This window comes from Anas acuta, chromosome 24, assembly GCF_963932015.1.
Source record: "Anas acuta chromosome 24, bAnaAcu1.1, whole genome shotgun sequence".
Taxonomy (NCBI): domain Eukaryota; kingdom Metazoa; phylum Chordata; class Aves; order Anseriformes; family Anatidae; genus Anas; species Anas acuta.
Window position 1 is genome coordinate 7,392,283 of NC_089002.1, and position 16,332 is coordinate 7,408,614.

The 16,332-nt window shown below is 45.4% G+C and overlaps 2 protein-coding genes across 6 annotated transcripts in view; both read right to left on the bottom strand.

Moving 5' to 3' along the window:
* TRIM33 (tripartite motif containing 33) overlaps nt 1-12,249 on the bottom strand; it is a 31,525-nt gene extending 19,276 nt beyond the window's left edge. For 2 of the 4 annotated variants that reach the window (XM_068659821.1, XM_068659820.1), the window contains exons 1-3: nt 11,755-12,247; nt 1,741-1,859; nt 1,487-1,634 (exon numbers count right to left, since the gene is read on the bottom strand). In XM_068659821.1, coding sequence (XP_068515922.1) covers nt 1,487-1,634; nt 1,741-1,859; nt 11,755-12,211 — 724 coding nt within the window. In that variant the 5' untranslated portion in view covers nt 12,212-12,247. Of the gene's footprint in view, nt 1-1,486; nt 1,635-1,740; nt 1,860-11,754 lie in introns of all 4 variants that reach the window. The other 2 variants (XM_068659824.1, XM_068659822.1) reach the window with 2 other exon arrangements.
* A 289-nt stretch (nt 12,250-12,538) lies between these two features.
* BCAS2 (BCAS2 pre-mRNA processing factor) lies at nt 12,539-16,231 on the bottom strand. Of its 2 annotated transcripts, XM_068659830.1 has the most exons (7): nt 16,098-16,190; nt 15,920-16,012; nt 15,773-15,843; nt 15,539-15,700; nt 14,440-14,490; nt 13,273-13,353; nt 12,539-12,740 (listed from the first exon to the last, which is right to left on the bottom strand). In XM_068659830.1, the coding sequence occupies exons 1-7, from the start codon at nt 16,188-16,190 to the stop codon at nt 12,614-12,616; spliced, it is 678 nt and encodes a 225-aa protein (XP_068515931.1). In that variant the 3' UTR covers nt 12,539-12,613. The 2 variants fall into 2 exon arrangements, with proteins under 2 accessions (XP_068515931.1, XP_068515932.1); XM_068659831.1 differs by lacking the exon at nt 15,920-16,012 and having other exon boundaries at nt 16,098-16,231.
* Nucleotides 16,232-16,332: the final 101 nt, after the last annotated feature.

Genomic DNA, 16,332 nt, shown 5'->3' on the forward strand with positions numbered 1-16,332 from the left:
ACAAGTAAACACAAATGTCTTCCTTGTAGTCTCAAACATTTTTGAAGCTTGTTATATCACACAAATTACTGTAAAGGAAGAAAGCTCATGAATCTAAAGCTGATGCTCCTTAACTGAATTTTGAAGTCCCCAAGGCATACCATACATTCTGACAAACACGGGAAAAAGCTTTGCTGAGCAAGTAATGAATAGCCATTCCCCACAACCAACAGTTTCTAGGGATGGCTGTATGCTAAAGGAATGTTACATTTTTGCCACATTCCATCTCCATAAACATCAACACGAATTTCTAGTAGGAAGCTTACTACATTGGAACAGTTATTTTGGGGCACCTCCTCACTCAGGTTACAGAAGCATAAAAGGGGCTATATTATCACCTTGACAGTCACAATATGACAATCCTAATGAAAGAAGTCAGTAATCCTTTGTAGCGCTCTGTCATTTGATTTTATGTTAATTGGTTATTGCTTATTAGGGTTAATACATTTAAATGTAATATGAAACAACACCCAGCAAGACATAAAGAGAAGCCTCTCCAAAAATTAAGTTTATTTGAGAGAGCGAGTGAAACAAGGTTGTCATCCACAGGAACTAAGCTCAGGAACTAAAAATTTCTAACTAGTAATACAATTTTCCCAAAAGCAGTGACAGAAAGCAATGCAGTATTACTCCTTTGAAATGGCCCAATCATGAAGAACAATCATGAAGATCATATTTATTTTAGCTGAAGAGAGAGAATAAATCTGAACCTATCCCCTTTACAAAAAGGGGGAGCAACCTTTCATCTGTTTTGAGAATGTTTTCCACAGTATTTCAGTCAGTTGCAAATTATATAGTCAAATGATAATTTAGGAATTAAAAACTCCTAATAAAGTTGCATGCTTAAACAAGCAGCCTACCCACTATGTCTGTTAATTTCTGCTAACCAAGAGATAAAACCTGAAAATTAATTAAAATTCCACATTTACACAGCAATATCAATGTAACCGTACCATTATACTGAATATGAATGTAAGCTTATCTGTATATACTTTTCTTTCTGCTGGGTGAATTAAAATAGCTCCTTATAACAAAGTACAGCAAAATGGATAATTTCATTTCCTTGGCCAGTGGATATGACTAGCATGATGTCAGTGCTCTCCAGCTCCCAACCACTCCGTTTAGTTATTTATTCTATTAAGTAAAAGGATCATTAAGACCTGATCAAAATCCTTTCTAAATATGACAGTTTTATTACATTTCTTCTGTGCTTAGCATAGTTTCTATATAGAACATCAAACGGTACAAAGTAATAGCAAATAAGCCATTTCAGTTTAAAATTTATTTTTCCTTTACTTTTAGAACTACTAGTTTTGCACTGGCAGCTTTTTTTCCGAGTCTTTCAGGAAAGCCAGGCAGCTGGTAGGTATCTAAATAATCCTCCCTCTCTTTCTTCACATGTGCCAAAGAAAAAATATTTTTCCTACAGTGATACCAAAACACTCACCTGAAGATACATCCTCTTTTTTTCTGATCATATGATCTTTAGTAAATTTTACTCGCTGATGAGCTTCTATGCAGGTCTTGCACAACCATTCCCCACATTCCACACAAAATCCTACAGCACTAGCATTATCTTCACAGCTTGTGCACACCTACAAGGGGAATTAAAGTCAGTTACCATAATTTTCTTATAAAGCATTAACGTAACACAGGAACAAAAATAGCACATGAATTCTGGCAAGCAGGAAAGTGTTATACCTGTTCTGATTTCTCATCAGAGCTGCTTGGTGTTTCGGATGTGTCTTTTACAAAGTAGTTATCCACCAGATCTATCTGTCTGCATTCTTGGCGGCATATTGGACATCTGATTACACCAACTGCAACGCAGAAAATATTTCCTAGTTTTAAGAAAATGAATGGGAAACCATCATGCCCAAAATTAAAAGACGGCGAGAATGAACACAACACCCTCAGACTGCTTCTTTCACTTGGGTAAACACAGATTCCAAAATTGATTTTACCCTTAAAAAACATGTTGTTACTCATGTATAACAGATTTCACAAACAAATCAAAACAAAATGAAACATCTCAAAACTAAAACAAACAAGAAAACCCTAGCACCACACACACACCTGTTCAGAAGAAACTAAGTTTTGATAATTTATACATCATGCAACAGATTTTCCCAAACAAACAAGACCAAAAAAATAAAACCAAGAAAATCACCACACTATACTTCTGGGAAAACAATTTGTTTTTCCCAACTTTTTTTTTTTCTGTGATACTCAAGACATCCCTTTGTTACTTTTTGTAACCATCTATTTTCCAATTTGTCTCAAAATAAGCACTAAGAGAAGTGTGCCCACATCATGAGGTATGACTTCAGTGACATTCAAGAAAACATCTACAAAGTACTACAGTGTCACAACAGTCTCCCTGATACACCAGAGGATATTTTCTAACAGCCCATTTCCACCAGGCTGGGGAGGCAGATATGGCATTATGCCCTATATGAATGTTTCAGGATTTTTTCAAGCAACATTCTGGAGGGAAGGCAGAAATAATAGCAAATAAATGTGTAAGTTTCTACCAAAAAGTTTTCTTGGGCCAACTGCACCTGCCTTTTGGCAACACCCAACCAATTTGCATATATCCGTACAAATGTACACACACACACAGTTTGAACACTAGGTATCAAGACAACTAGTTCCTTTCTGGTATTCTTCAAAAGGTCTACTTTGTTTTCCTCCATACTTGTTAAATCACAGTTCTAAATCCTCAGCTGAACTTCAAAGAAGTTATTGCAGGAACCAAGTTAACATTTAGAGGTGTTCTAAGTACCACCTCCATTTAATGTTTGAACACTTACGTAGCACTAAGGTGGCAGTTATCTCTTCCTTCCCAGAAATGTCATCCAGTCTTAAATCAAGTTCCTACACGTTCATTGGGAATACCTTTTTCAAGGAGATGCTTTCAAAGTGTTTGAGGATTTTTGTACAATGGGACATGTGATGCTTTGAAAAGTAAATGCAATTAAATGATGTAAAACTCCTTTGTGGATATGCAGTTATAACATTGGATCTTATTTCAGGAAGATTAATTATATTAGTAGCTAATTATTATTTTTCCAAGTGTTAAAATTAACAATGATCTCTTCAGAACACAAACGATTTCTTGCAGAGCAACAATCCAACTAAGAATTCCCTATCTCATCAAAACACACACTCTTCAAGAGCGAGATGTGAAAACCAGCATCAGTCCCTCCACGTACAAGAGCTTCCACATACACAATGAAGTCTCACCCACATGCAGAATCTTGAGATTTTCTTACTCCTGAAAGAAGATTATTTCAGTGAACACTGTATGAAAGCCACTTATCAGATTGTACGCAGATGTACTTACAGAACAAAACTTTCAAACATTTACCATTAAAACCATTCCATCTAAACCAGACCACAGCTAAAGCTGACTTTTAGTGTTCTTGTGGTTTAATCACGGGAAATACTACAGAAAAAAAAAATGAAGCCCAAGATCTCTAGTCTCTACGATGCATAGTCAAGTTCTACAGATGCAGAGCACTTCCCTAAGGTGGGCTTTGTTTTCTTTTTTGAACTAGACAAGCACTGAAGGCTTGAATAAAATCAAGCCTTTCATTGCCAGAAGTGAGAGATCCATCTGGCAACTCACTGGCTGGATTCTGACCATGGTACTTCCACCCTGTCCACTGCTTCTGTCCCAAAGGACAGGGGGAAGAGCTGTTTGCACACGCTGTTCTCACAGCCGCACCCCTGCTTTTTGCCCCCATACATTCAAACCCGTTGATGCAAGGTGCTGCCAGCGCTTTGCACCTGGCAGAGAGAGACAAAGAGGTTTGGAGGCAAATCCACAAGAGCCCTGCTTGCCGAGGTTGGAGCACGCAGATCTGAGTCCTAAATAGAAGCCGCGTGCAAGGTTCTATTGAAATACGATTAGAGAAGTGTATTTCAAGAAGATGCTTGCTTTCCCACAGTGACATTTATTTTCACCTTAACTACAATAATCCCTAGACACAAGAGACTGCTTAGTAAATAGAATCCTATTTGGGTAAAGGCATACTTGCATGTGAGGAGCTCACGGCAGCCTTGCAGCAATAAATTCTTTACAGACAAATTCAGAAAAACACAGATAAATACAGAAAATTACAGAAAAATTCTTTACAGATACCTTAAAGAAGGCTGTAGTGAGGTGGGGGTTGGTCTATTCTCCCACGTGCCTGGTGGCAGGACGAGGGGGAATGGGCTTAAGTTGTGGCAGGGGAGGTTTAGGTTGGATGTTAGGAAGAGCTTCTTTACCGAAAGGGTTGTTAGACACTGGAACAGGCTGCCCAGGGAAGTGGTGGAGTCACCATCCCTGCAAGTCTTTAAAAGACGTTTAGATGTAGAGCTTAGGGATATGGTTTAGTGGGGACTGTTAGTGTTAGGTCAGAGGTTGGACTCGATGATCTTGAGGTCTCTTCCAACCTAGAAATTCTGTAATAGGACGCCTGTAATGCACATCGTTCATTTGATGATTGTGTTCCTTATTCAGCATTAACCATCTCTCAAAGGAGATGAAAATCACAATCCTCCGAAAAGGCCTCACCATTCTCATTCAGCATTTGACTTCATTTTCACATCTCAATTACTATTATGTCATTATATTAATTATTATATTGATAGCTTTCTAATATTACACGAGCTTTTGTACAACTCATACTCACTTGACGTATCCCAATCTTTTAATCTAATATAAACCAAATTAATGCATCATTAGTACTAAAAAACAAACTGCACCGCTGAAAAAATACAGACAACTCTAATTTTGAGGGAAGAAGGAAAAACAGGGAAAATAACGATGAAACTGCATTTACAGAAAAGAGAAATGGGGAGAAATCCTTATCTATGTCAAAACATAAGATAATTTGTGAGCTAACAAAGTTAATGATAAAAATGTTATGAGAATACATTTTGGGACAAGCTAAGGCTCAAATATTTATGTAAACAAGTAGATAGACCAGGCTTCACCGCTGGCTACAACCCAAGAAAATTCTTATGTTAAAAAAAATAATAATAATGTATCTTCCTAGTTACACTACAGGAGAACTTACTACTTGATTTTTCTGTGTCGATTTAAATTAGGAATTTAATATTGAAAAACATTTTTAGTCCTAATACACACATTTTCACAGAGATGGAGGTGAAAAGGCTTGATTCCCTATGCTTCCAATCTCGTAGGAGCAAACTAGAAAAAACTTTTTCTAGTGAAAGCTTATGTCAAGCCTTTGGATGTTATGCCCACTCCAACCTGATGTTGTGGAATTCTTACTCTGAGCACTTCTAACACGCTGAAATCGGCTGATCTGTCCCCAGCACAGCTTTGCTAGGCCTGTTCTGCCCAGTAACAGTACGTGCTCTACTGCTTTTGCACAAGAAGGAATAAAAGATGGAATTTTCTAAATCACGTTTGCTCCTAACCCCACACCTCCAGAAATTCCCTCCTGGATGTTCCTTAGGTGCTTCAGAGACCACGTGCAGACAAGGCAAGGCTCTCTGAGCTGGCAGCATCAGCTCACGACTCCTGGCCAGACCTGCGCCCTGCGCTCCCCTCGCCCCCTCCCCAGGTCTCTTTACAAAGGCCAGAGGGACGCCAGCCGGCAGCCTCCAGCAGCACGGGGCTGGCAGGCAGCAAAGGGGAAGCCGGGAGGGAGGACGCAGCCACAGCTAGCCACGACCACTTGTCTGCTCTCTGAAGACCTGATCCTGGCTACAGCAACGGAGCTAACTGTTACCAGAGGCTTCCGAACTCAAGGATCCGTATGCGCTGTGATCAACTTAAAGCAAACACACAACAGCTTAACCAAATGCTTTGTAAACCTTACAGAAAAGAAGCAACAATGGGAAGCAAAACCCCTCAAGCTGTAATTCCACGACAGCCTTCGGGCAACAGGACAAAGAGCACTGCCGGCGGCAAGGAGATCACTGCTCGCACCGCGCAGCACAGGGTTATTTTCAACAGAATGTCATTGTTTCTTTTAAGCATGTTCCTGAGGAGATTTCCCACCTTTTCTCCTCCAAACAGAAGAGGATGCAGCTTAGTCACTTTGTACATGAACACGTGAAGCCAAACAGCAGCAAATCACAACAGGTAAGACTGGAAGAACGCACGCAATACCAAGTAAATCATGTAAGAGCAAAGTAACACCAAGCCATCAGACACCTACTTAGGCAGACATTTACAGGTTTCTTTTTCCTCGTTGATTAAGGGTACTTAATTGTCATTTTTTGAAAGATGAGTAAATGATGGCAATTTTTACCCATCGGCGAAGGTGTGATAACCCCATGCACCCGTACCTGTGCCACCAGCACACGCTTCTGAACAGAGCACTGGCACGCAGGACATCTCACCGAGTGTTTAAGACCGTCCGAAACAAGAAGGGGGACGGTTTCAGGAGCCAAGAACTTTGACCAAGGGAGCAGCTGATGAGCAAGAGACAAATATTAGAGCATAAGTCAGGAGTCTGAGACACACTTCAGCAACAGCATGTGATGCAACTGCTTCCCCTCAGGTCAACCCAGTTATAGGTGAAACTGGGGGCTTTTATCACAAAAAGCAGCACTCACATGTGATCACCACAGTGACCCCACGGCACAGCCAATAAAGTTTATTCATTTAGGAATAACACTGATGCTGAAGAAACACAAATGGCATATTCACATAAAATGCCTCCTATCTTTGCTTTTAATGAGTCAGCATTTGTGAAGATACTCACAGAACAAATGCAACCAGACGTAACGTAACTCCCAAGTGAAAACATCCACAATCAAAGGATAAGGTGCTACAGAAGTACTTTGCACTTCAGTTGCACCATTCATTGCTGGATCCCTTTCATGGGTGTGCTAACCTGCAGAGTCTTTCCAGCAGTTTTAAATCAAATTCAAAGTATCTCTCTTCCCGATTATCCAGAAATTGAGCCTAAACACTTGCATTCCTAAACATCCCTACTTACATACTAAAATTTGTATCTTTAACTAACATCCTGCTCCTTCCGCATAAGTTCTGGTCTGTAAGATGAAAATCTTTTTCAATTCTTTAGTACTTTCACAATATTCAAGCAAATCCATAGCCTAAATATAAAAATTATGTTTGATTTTACTCTAATACCCAAAAATATAATGTTTTAAGTACCTGTGGACAACAAGTTGACTGAAGTGAACAGCATGTCCTTGCAAGAAGAGGCCAAGAGCATCGTGGGCTGCATCAGCCATACAGCCAACAGGCCCAGGCAGTGATCCTTTCCCCTGCCGAGCGCTTTGGGAGACCACAACTGGTACTGGGTCCAGTTTGGGACTCCCCAGTACAGCACACACACTCACAGACCAGGGTCAAGCCCAGCAGCGGCAGCCAAGGTGATCAAGGCTGGAACCCAGCACGTACAGGTTACGGCTGGAGCAAACGGCTTTGCTCACACCGTGCCAGGGACCTCGCCGCTGCCTGCAGCTTCCTGACTTCAGGGAGCGGGGCTCACAGGGGCAGAGCCAAGCTCCTCCCGGAGGCGTGCAGTGGAAGGAGTAACAGGTGCAAGTGAGGAAAGGGAGAACGCGCGTCACCTTAATGTTTGACATATTTACAACAAGGATGGCCATAACGCATCGGCGAAGCCATAAAGTCACCGTCCTCGTAGACGGTCACAGTTCACGTGGACAAGGCCTTAACCAACCCTCCTCTCCTCTAACTGCGCCTGTGCTTGGCAAGAGGCTGAGCAAGACACCTGCAGGTCCCTGACCACCTGCTCTGATTCCCTGTTCCTTCAAGAACGTCAATTTTAAAGAAATGGATTAGATTTCCTGTTGATAGTTACTGCATCGGTTAGAGCTAACCTAAGGCTTTACCAAAACATCCACAGACAGCCGAGTCACCACCCTTCCACAACCCTTACTATTAGTTGAGAGAACAGCATCATTCCAGACACCTGCTTTTAAACAGTTTTTATTTTGGTTGAAAGGTATCAGGCTGGTTCCCAACACAAAAGCATTAAGTAACTCCCAAATCCTTTCAGATATTTACCTTGTTATAACGATGTTAAAGCTTCACAGTTCAGGAAATATTTGCAAGCACTTGTGCAATCTAACAACTCAAACTTCCGTTTTAAGCTCAAACTTGGCATGTGCGCGGTCCTCTGAGGAATGAATTGCTGCCAGGTTTCGTTTATTGGCTGACAGCATCAATAGTGGTTACTGCATATGCAAAATACTCACTTCTGCCAGAAATTTAAATGTGCAAATACACGTTTCGGAATAGCCACACATCAAAGCCCCTGTTCTAGTTTCACGGATTAGACACAGAAAATAACCGCACAGGTAAAGCGAAAGACACCATCAGGCTGCCATTTGTCTGAATATAAAAAGTTTAACTGCTTTCAAGTTCCACTTCTAACTCCCTTTTTATTTTTTTTTAATGCAAACAATGCTTGCTTATATCATTACTACACATGCATAGAACTAACACATAATATTTAATAAAGAATATAAATTTATAAGAGTTGCAGACAACTATAATATTATAAAAACAAAACAAAACAAAAACCACCCTAGAATGTCCTCAAACAACAGATTTTATTTTAAAATACTTTACTAATTGAGATTGAAATTTAATTCATACCAAGATTTTCAGGACATAAATAGAAATTCTTTCAGAATTCAGCCTTCGCTGGGCTCCAGAACACACTGATGGCTCTCGCTCATAAGCACAGGAAAGCTGAAGAGCCCTGAGAGGTCAGGCGATGAGTACTGACAGTCCCTGAAGCCAAGATGACCTGTGTTTGCATAGTTTAAGCAGTCTATTTCAGGTCCTGATCTTCAACTTTCCTTACTGAGAACAAGGTTACTACCAAACGTTAAGTGATATTCGTGTGGATGTAGCATCATTTTTATCTTCTCCTTCTAAAGGCAAAAAATAGTTATTTCATAATTTAAGGTGTCATTTAATACACTATTTCTAAATACACAAACCCTGGGTATGGGAGTTGAATTCATCATCTCAGAACAATTTGTGCTATGTATTCCATAGCACAATTAAATGTATTGTTCCTCAAACTATACATACGTTCATATTACCCATTTTCTATGTTTTCCTAGGCTCTCTGAAAGCATCTTGTAGCTCCATTTCAGGTTTTCAGCCTAACACAGGCTTGCCAGATTGCGATATTCACAAGGAACCGGGAGAAACACACATTCCCTGTAGTGAGATAATCTTCTTAAGAAAGATTGTAAATACCTCAGTAAAAACTCTAAACAACCTATATTCCCACGGAAAGCAGCAGCTGTGGGTGCATAAACTGTTTTGCAGTACCTTTAACCCTCTGAAATCTTTATCTTAAAAATACACATATTTCAGAATACTGTAACACAAAGACAAGGCATTTTATTGTAGGCTTCTATTCAACCTGAAAGAAGAGTACAGTTGGACAGCTGAAACACCAGGCATTGAGAAATCATCTACTCACCAAATAAAATGCACGTTGACAACTTACAAAGTAACTGACTACAAGACACAATTTTGTGTGTTAAATACCTAACATAAAAATACATAAACACAAAGCCTTCTGATTTCTTTCAACGTAAACAGCACAGATTCTCCTTCATCAGTGCAAGAGGCACGAACCTACCAGTTACATCTTTATTAACACAGCAAGGCACAACTCTGGTTTTTATGTTTGGTCAGCGTTTCTAAACTTTCAGGAACTAAGACCATTCTTCTGTATTTGCTAGCGAATAGGAGTGACTCAAAGGAGTGACAACAGGGTAGAGGAGGTGCCGATACAGACCACCAGCAACCACTGCCTCCAAGCACTCGTACGATTTTCTCTCTGAGAGCAGTGGCATGCTGTTGTCAGAGAATTACTCTGTGGGTACCCAACTTGCACTCAACTCCCAGTAAGCAGCTCCCTCAGTTACTATCCAATAATACACATATTTACTCTTTGAAGTGCTTGACAATTCTTAGGGAGCAAAATCTGAAACTAAGAAAACCACGAGAAAAATATCAAAAGCAAAATGCAGTACTTTTCCATTGCATTTATAGCTCTCTTAACTAGGTGTAGACACGCTGAAAAAAAAAAAAAGAGCAGGCAAGTGTAGATGCACATACAGCATATAATCCAGCAGGAATAGGCTGCAGTTACACGCAACCTACTCCAGGTACAGCTACGGGCACTACCTTCCATTAATTCTTCCTCCATGAAAAAACATCTGCTCACAGTTAAGGAGACTACAGAAGTGGAAGTAACACCAGGATTCATGACTAACACAATCTATGCCAACAGGGAATGAACCTGCATGACTAAGCAGCACGGTACTTCTCCGTACGTTGAGAATGTCTTTTTTTTTCTTTTTAAACCTGATTTACTGATGAGCATTTCGTGCGCCATTCGGTTGATCCCATTTACAACATGTGGAGAGAGATGTTGACAGAACCGCACCTCAGCAGTTCTGGTTAATCAGCGTTTCGTTCTCTAATGACCTGCTGCACTAATACGTATGTCCATGCGCTCACGTACCACAACAGACGGCACATACACATCTCTGCTGGCACGGATCCTACGCACACCTCGCTCTCGTCATCTGTAAGTTTTTGACCAAGACATTAAGCCTTATTTCACCAAAGCATTGCAATCGAGCATTCTTAAAATACACAATGAGAACTGACATCCTACGTCATGCATACTTCATGTTCTTCCTGCACTTGTACCCTAACAGATGCACTCCAATCATCCTCCTAATTACTAGTATAATAAACCTAAATTGACAAGTTCTATATCTCTCGTTAATGCATGTCACACAGAATATAAACTCTGGAATTTAACAAGAAGGATCGCAAGACCAACTGAGTGCTTTAGTTACCGTATTTATAAACTACACTTAAAGCCTTATAAAAGAGAAAGCACAGGACCTTCTCAGACCCATATCCTAGATGAACTGCTTCTGAACAGCTTGGAGGAAAGAGTCACTAGAAAGCCAGGTTTATTACTTGAGAACCTCCCGTGAACAGATCACTGCGCAACACAGGAAAGGCTCAAGTCCTTGCTAAAAGCAGGAAGCTGTCACCAAACAAGGTCCTAGTGACCACAGGGCCCAGTTAAGAGCTGAAAAGCCATTCGCCAGAGCTCTGGCTTGGTCTGTAGGCCACAGCACACAAGCCACTCCACTAAAAGCTCCAGAAGCTTTTCCATTGCATTCCGGAACATGGGAACTAGAACGATACAAGATTCAAGCTACGATTTCAACAAAAGCACCCGGAAGGTGCAATCCACACTTCTTCCACCGCACCAAAGTTACTCACGGCTGGACTGCGCACACACGGCGAGCCCACCGGCACAGGACACCGGGCACGCAGGCAGGGCAGCAGCACCCGTAATACCGTGACAACGCCGAACTGGAGCTCACCCCGACGGATTTTTTCTAGCGCTGCAGCCCCGAACACTTGAGCACCTCCTCAAAGACGCGCCTCTGCGGCAGCAGCCCCGAAAGCCGCAGCCAGGCGCACGAACGCCCGCCGCGATTGGCGTTACGCTGCCGGGGCGGGCAGGCCGGCTCCCAAGTTTCAGCCGCCACCCGCGACGAGCGCCGCGGGACGGCCCCCGGGGGGCACGGCCCCAGCCCCCGGAGCCGCAGCCGCGGCGAAGGCGCCCTCCGCGCGGGGCCGGGGCCGCGAGCGGCTCCCCTGGGAGGGGGCTGGGGGGGAGGCCCCGCGCTCACCTTGCTGGATGTCGCCGTTGGCGCCGCCGGGCGCGGGCACGCTGAGCTGCCGCTCGGGCTCGGGCAGGCAGCGGCGGCAGAAGGAGTGCAGGCAGGGCAGCAGCTTGGGCTCGGCCTCGCGCCGGCTCTGCAGGCTCTGCGCGCACACGGCGCAGGTGTCCAGCAGCGAGAAGGGCCCGGGCGCCGCCGGCGTCAGCGGGGGCACGGGGCTGGGGCCGGGCCCCGGGACCGCACCGGGCCCCGCCGCCGCCTCGGCCTCGGCCTCCCCGAGAGCGCGCTCCGCCGCCGCCGCCGCCGCCGCGCCCGGGCTGTCCCGCTCCTCGGGGGGCGCGGCGGCGGGCGCGGGCGGGGCGGCGCCGGAGGGGGACGCGGCCACGGGCTCCGGGCCGCCGCCGCCGCCCGGCCCGGCCTCGGCAGCCCCGTCGCCGCCGCCGCCGCCTCCTTTGTTTTCCGCCATGTTTCCTCCTTTGAACCCAGCTCCCCGCTCCGCGCACGCGCGGCGTCACCACGCGCCGTGCGCGCTCCCCGGCGGGGAGGCGGGGCCGAGGCTGGCGCAGGCGCGGCCGAGACGGCTCCGCGGGGGGGTTAGGGGGGAGGCGGGCCGTGACGCGCGGCCGGCCGGGGCGGCGCTCGCACCTGTCATCGCGCCGCCGAGCGAGCCGCCATTGGCCCGCGGCGGCGGGAGCCCAGCCAATCGCCGGCAGGACGGGGCGGAGCCCAGCGGAGCCCCACCCCCGCCCCCCCCCCCCCCGGGGCCGCAGGGCGCAGGGAACGCAACGGAACGGAGCAGAAGGCGGTTTATTGGGGGCAGAAGGGGAAATACAGAAAGAGGAAGCGGCCCCGGGAGCGGGCAGCGCCCTCAGAAGTCCTGCTGGATGTTCTCCTTGTTGGCTTCCCCCTGCTGCTGCTTGATCTGCGAGATCTCGTTTTCCAGCTGCACGATCGTCCGTTCGATCTCGTAGTTTTTGCTGACGAGAGACACCCACCTGGAAGGGAGCAGAGAGGAGAAAAAGGCTTTCAGTGCTACGTGGAGCTTAACGGTTTCCAAAGGAACAGGACGGGAAGTGCTCGGGACGAAGCACAAGGACACCAAATACCGCAGCGTTTTGCTCAGCACGTGAGAAATCAACAGCCATTAGAACAAACACAGTGACAAAAGGCGGGATTTCAACCCCATCGAGCCTTACTATAAAATATTTCATTTACTAGATTATAAGAAAAAAAGGCTCAAAACCAGATTTTCCATATTTAGATATGGAGAAGTTTAAGAAAAACGTTTTACACAATTTCAAGCAGCCAATAAGCTCTCCTTGCATCTGCCACACAGTTTCACCCAGACACAGTAACTGTAATCAGTAACTGAATTAGGCACCTTTTAAAACCCTGTGCAAAGCAACACTGTTCACATGATAGCTTCTTACAACAGTACTGAAAGATAACTGATGTTCTGCATGAAGGAATTTCACACAGGAGATATAATCCATGGAAGATGTAACAGAAAAAAATCGAGACACTCACGTAGATTCCATTTCTCGTAGCTTCGCCCCAGCTGTGAGCTGCATGTTCTTTCGCTGCCAATTCAGATCTTGGATGTTTTTCCTCGAAGAAAAAATACATTTTTTTGTTTTGGTTAGTTGTCTTTTTTTGTTTTGTTTTGTTTTGTTTTTTTGCCTCATTTCTTTAAAATTTGTAGTATCTGCTGCTTGAAATACAGTGCTCTAGAAGTACTACCATTACTTGTGTAGTCAACATCCTAACCACCATACAGTACCAGCATCCAGAACCCTGATGTAAGTTAAAAAACAACAAAAAAAATACACAAAAGAAATCCATCCCACTACAACCAAAACTTCAAACATTCAAGTCTACCACTATTGGCACAATGCAGGGAACAGGAAATCAGTTTTGTTCTGAAAGAAGTCAGAGAAGCGGACCTGCTAACCATTAACAAAATTTAGTTGTTCAGTGAATCGACGGGGAAGTACAGAAAGAATACTTGGAACTACCTAGAGACCAAGTTACTTTTCCTGTTAGCCTCCTTATACAACACCACGGTGCTCCTTTAACTTTCCCAACTTGAGCTCCTTTTCCATGCTGATTCTAAGACACTAATCACAGATAACCCAAACACCAATAAAAAATAAGACTTGGCTATGCAACCCCACCTTCTACCGGTATACAGCCCTATCTTCAGGTTGCAAATGATGGTAACTTACACATATCTGAAAGCTTTACTTACTAAGTCCATCGCATCCTGTCCAGACAAAGTTATGAAGGTACATCACTTCAATATACAACCACCATTTTTGACTATTTCACCTCTGTAAACTTGTTAAAGCATTCACTTTAAAAATGACGGGACTAACTCAATATCAGCCAGCATGCCCTGAGACAACTGCGCGTTAAAAGCATATCAGCAACGAAAACACAACTGCATTTCTAAGAGGATCCTACCAGAATTCATTTTCTTCAGAGCACATGTTCAGACAGAATCAAATCAAACCATACCTACTTTGAGTGCAACAGGTATTATAAATGTCATAGTCTGGGGAAGGGGTGGATCTTTTTTCCCTTGACCATTGTAGCAGCTGATACACAAGTACACAAGGAGGGGGGGGGGGGGGGGGAATATTGTTCCACTTTCCTTCCAACCTCAGTATGAGACTATGAAAACCAATGACTCACCTCAACTTCTGAAGCTCTTTCTGGGCTTGTTCTATCATATGAACCAGATGCCTAATAGCAGAATGCAAGCAAAGCATTAGCAAAACATGTAATTGTTAGATCAGCCTCGTTTACCCAACTTGCCATTGGACTCTTTAAACAGGCAGCATGTCACTAAAGGCAAGTATAAGACTTGGCCTCACCAGTCTGTGCTCTTCACTCCTGAAGGGAACAATACAAAAACATTCAAATCATAATACGTGCAGTTTTAAGATGTAAACCTTCACTAATCACTACTTTCAACCCTTGCCATCAGACAATATCATAAAACTACATCCATTAGTCAAACGCTTTTTATTTTCATGTTTTTCAGTGTTAGTTTGCACTATTATCAGCAGAATTGTATTGAAACGTCTCGTTAACTTATTGTCTGTCTTTTAATTCTCATTGTAAACTTACCAGTAACCAGCTTTCCCCCCCCCATATCAAACTGTTAGAATAGAAACAGTTCCTTTCTCTTCCTGATACATAACTTAAAAGATTCTCTACCTAACGCCCTTCTCCTAAGGTAAACAACCCTTTGCCTTCTCACAAAAGGTAAGCTTCACATTCCTTTTGTCTACACCATTACTTAAAAGTGAAGCTAACCCTTCTTAAAAGCAGACATTTACGTTCTCTGCCTGAAATAGCTCTGGAGATTCCTGCAACCACACTTTCTAGAACTCTTCATGGCTTTTACAACTTTATTACTAAATGGCTGCAGAGTGAGGAAGATCAGCAGCACATCACTTTTATTTTCAGCTACTGAATTACCATTTCATGGGGACTCATTATTCCCATTAGTTATCCGTAGTTACAGCCCATTACCAACTATCTGCCACCAAAACTGTAACTTGAAAAAAATCGGGATTGAGATTTATGGAATCACAGGGTACTTCTTGGCCACAGAGAAAGCTCCTTTTCTTTCAGATCAGCATTCCTTTCTTCCACACGCAGCTCTCTCAGAGGGACTCCATTATTCCAGGGTGCATCCTAAAGATTCCCACCGGCCTTGCACGGAAAACACGACAACCGAGCGCCAGCCCTTCGGCCAGGCTCAGCAGGTCGGGGAACGCCTTACTCGTTGTACACCTTCCAAGCGTTGCAGCCGTGCTGAGACATCAACTCCAGGTTCTCGATGCGGACAGCCTGGTGCTCCAGCTGTGCCATGGAGTTGTTGACGCACTCCTGCCACGCCGTGATGTCGTTCTTCTGGCCGGAGGACGGGGCCGGCAGCTCGTACCTGGAACACAGCGCCCGCCCGCTCAGCCCCGGCCGCCGGCCGCCCCCCGCGCCACCCCCCCCAGCCCCTCACCTCTTCATGCTGAGCAGCTCCAGGGGCTGCCGGGCCGCCAGGCGCTCGAACTCGTTCCTCATGATCTCGGTCTGCGGGGAGAGCGGCGGTGAGGGGCGCGGAGCGGCGCCGCGGGCCGGGGCCGGGGCCGGGGCCGGGGTCGCTCACCTCGAAGGCGCTGTAGTCCTGCGCCGGCAGGTAGCTGAGGTAGTTCTTGGTGGGCCGGTACCGCCGCGTCTCCTCCTCCACCAGCGCCGCAGCCTAGCGCACGCGGGGCGTCAGGCAGGAGCGCCGCCCCCGCTCCCGGCCCCGGCCCCGGCCCCGGCCCGGCCCGGCCCGCACTCACCGCCTCGCGGACGCCCGGCGCCTCGTAGCCCTGGTCGAAGTACGGCAGCGCGTCCACCACCACCTCGCCCGCCACCAGCCCCGGCCCCGCCATCGCCCGCCCGGCCCGGCCCGGCCCCGCCCCGCGCCTGCGCCGACCCCGCGGCTCCGCCCCGCGGCGCCTGCGCGCCGGGCCCGCCCCGCCCCCTCCCGCCCCCGGACGGCGCCCGCCCCTTCCCTTCCCCCCCCTTCCCGCC

What these genes read in the sequence shown, in the direction of transcription:
- BCAS2 (XM_068659830.1), bottom strand. Translation starts at nt 16,190, where the DNA reads ATGGCGGGGCCGGGGCTGGTGGCGGGCGAGGTGGTGGTGGACGCGCTG. An exon ending in AAAGAGCTTCAGAAGTTGAG is followed by an intron (nt 13,354 to 14,439) that starts GTGAGTCATTGG and finishes TTTTTCTTCGAG; the next exon opens with GAAAAACATCCAAGATCTGA. An exon ending in CTACGAGAAATGGAATCTAC is followed by an intron (nt 12,741 to 13,272) that starts GTGAGTGTCTCG and finishes GCTCCCTTCCAG; the next exon opens with GTGGGTGTCTCTCGTCAGCA.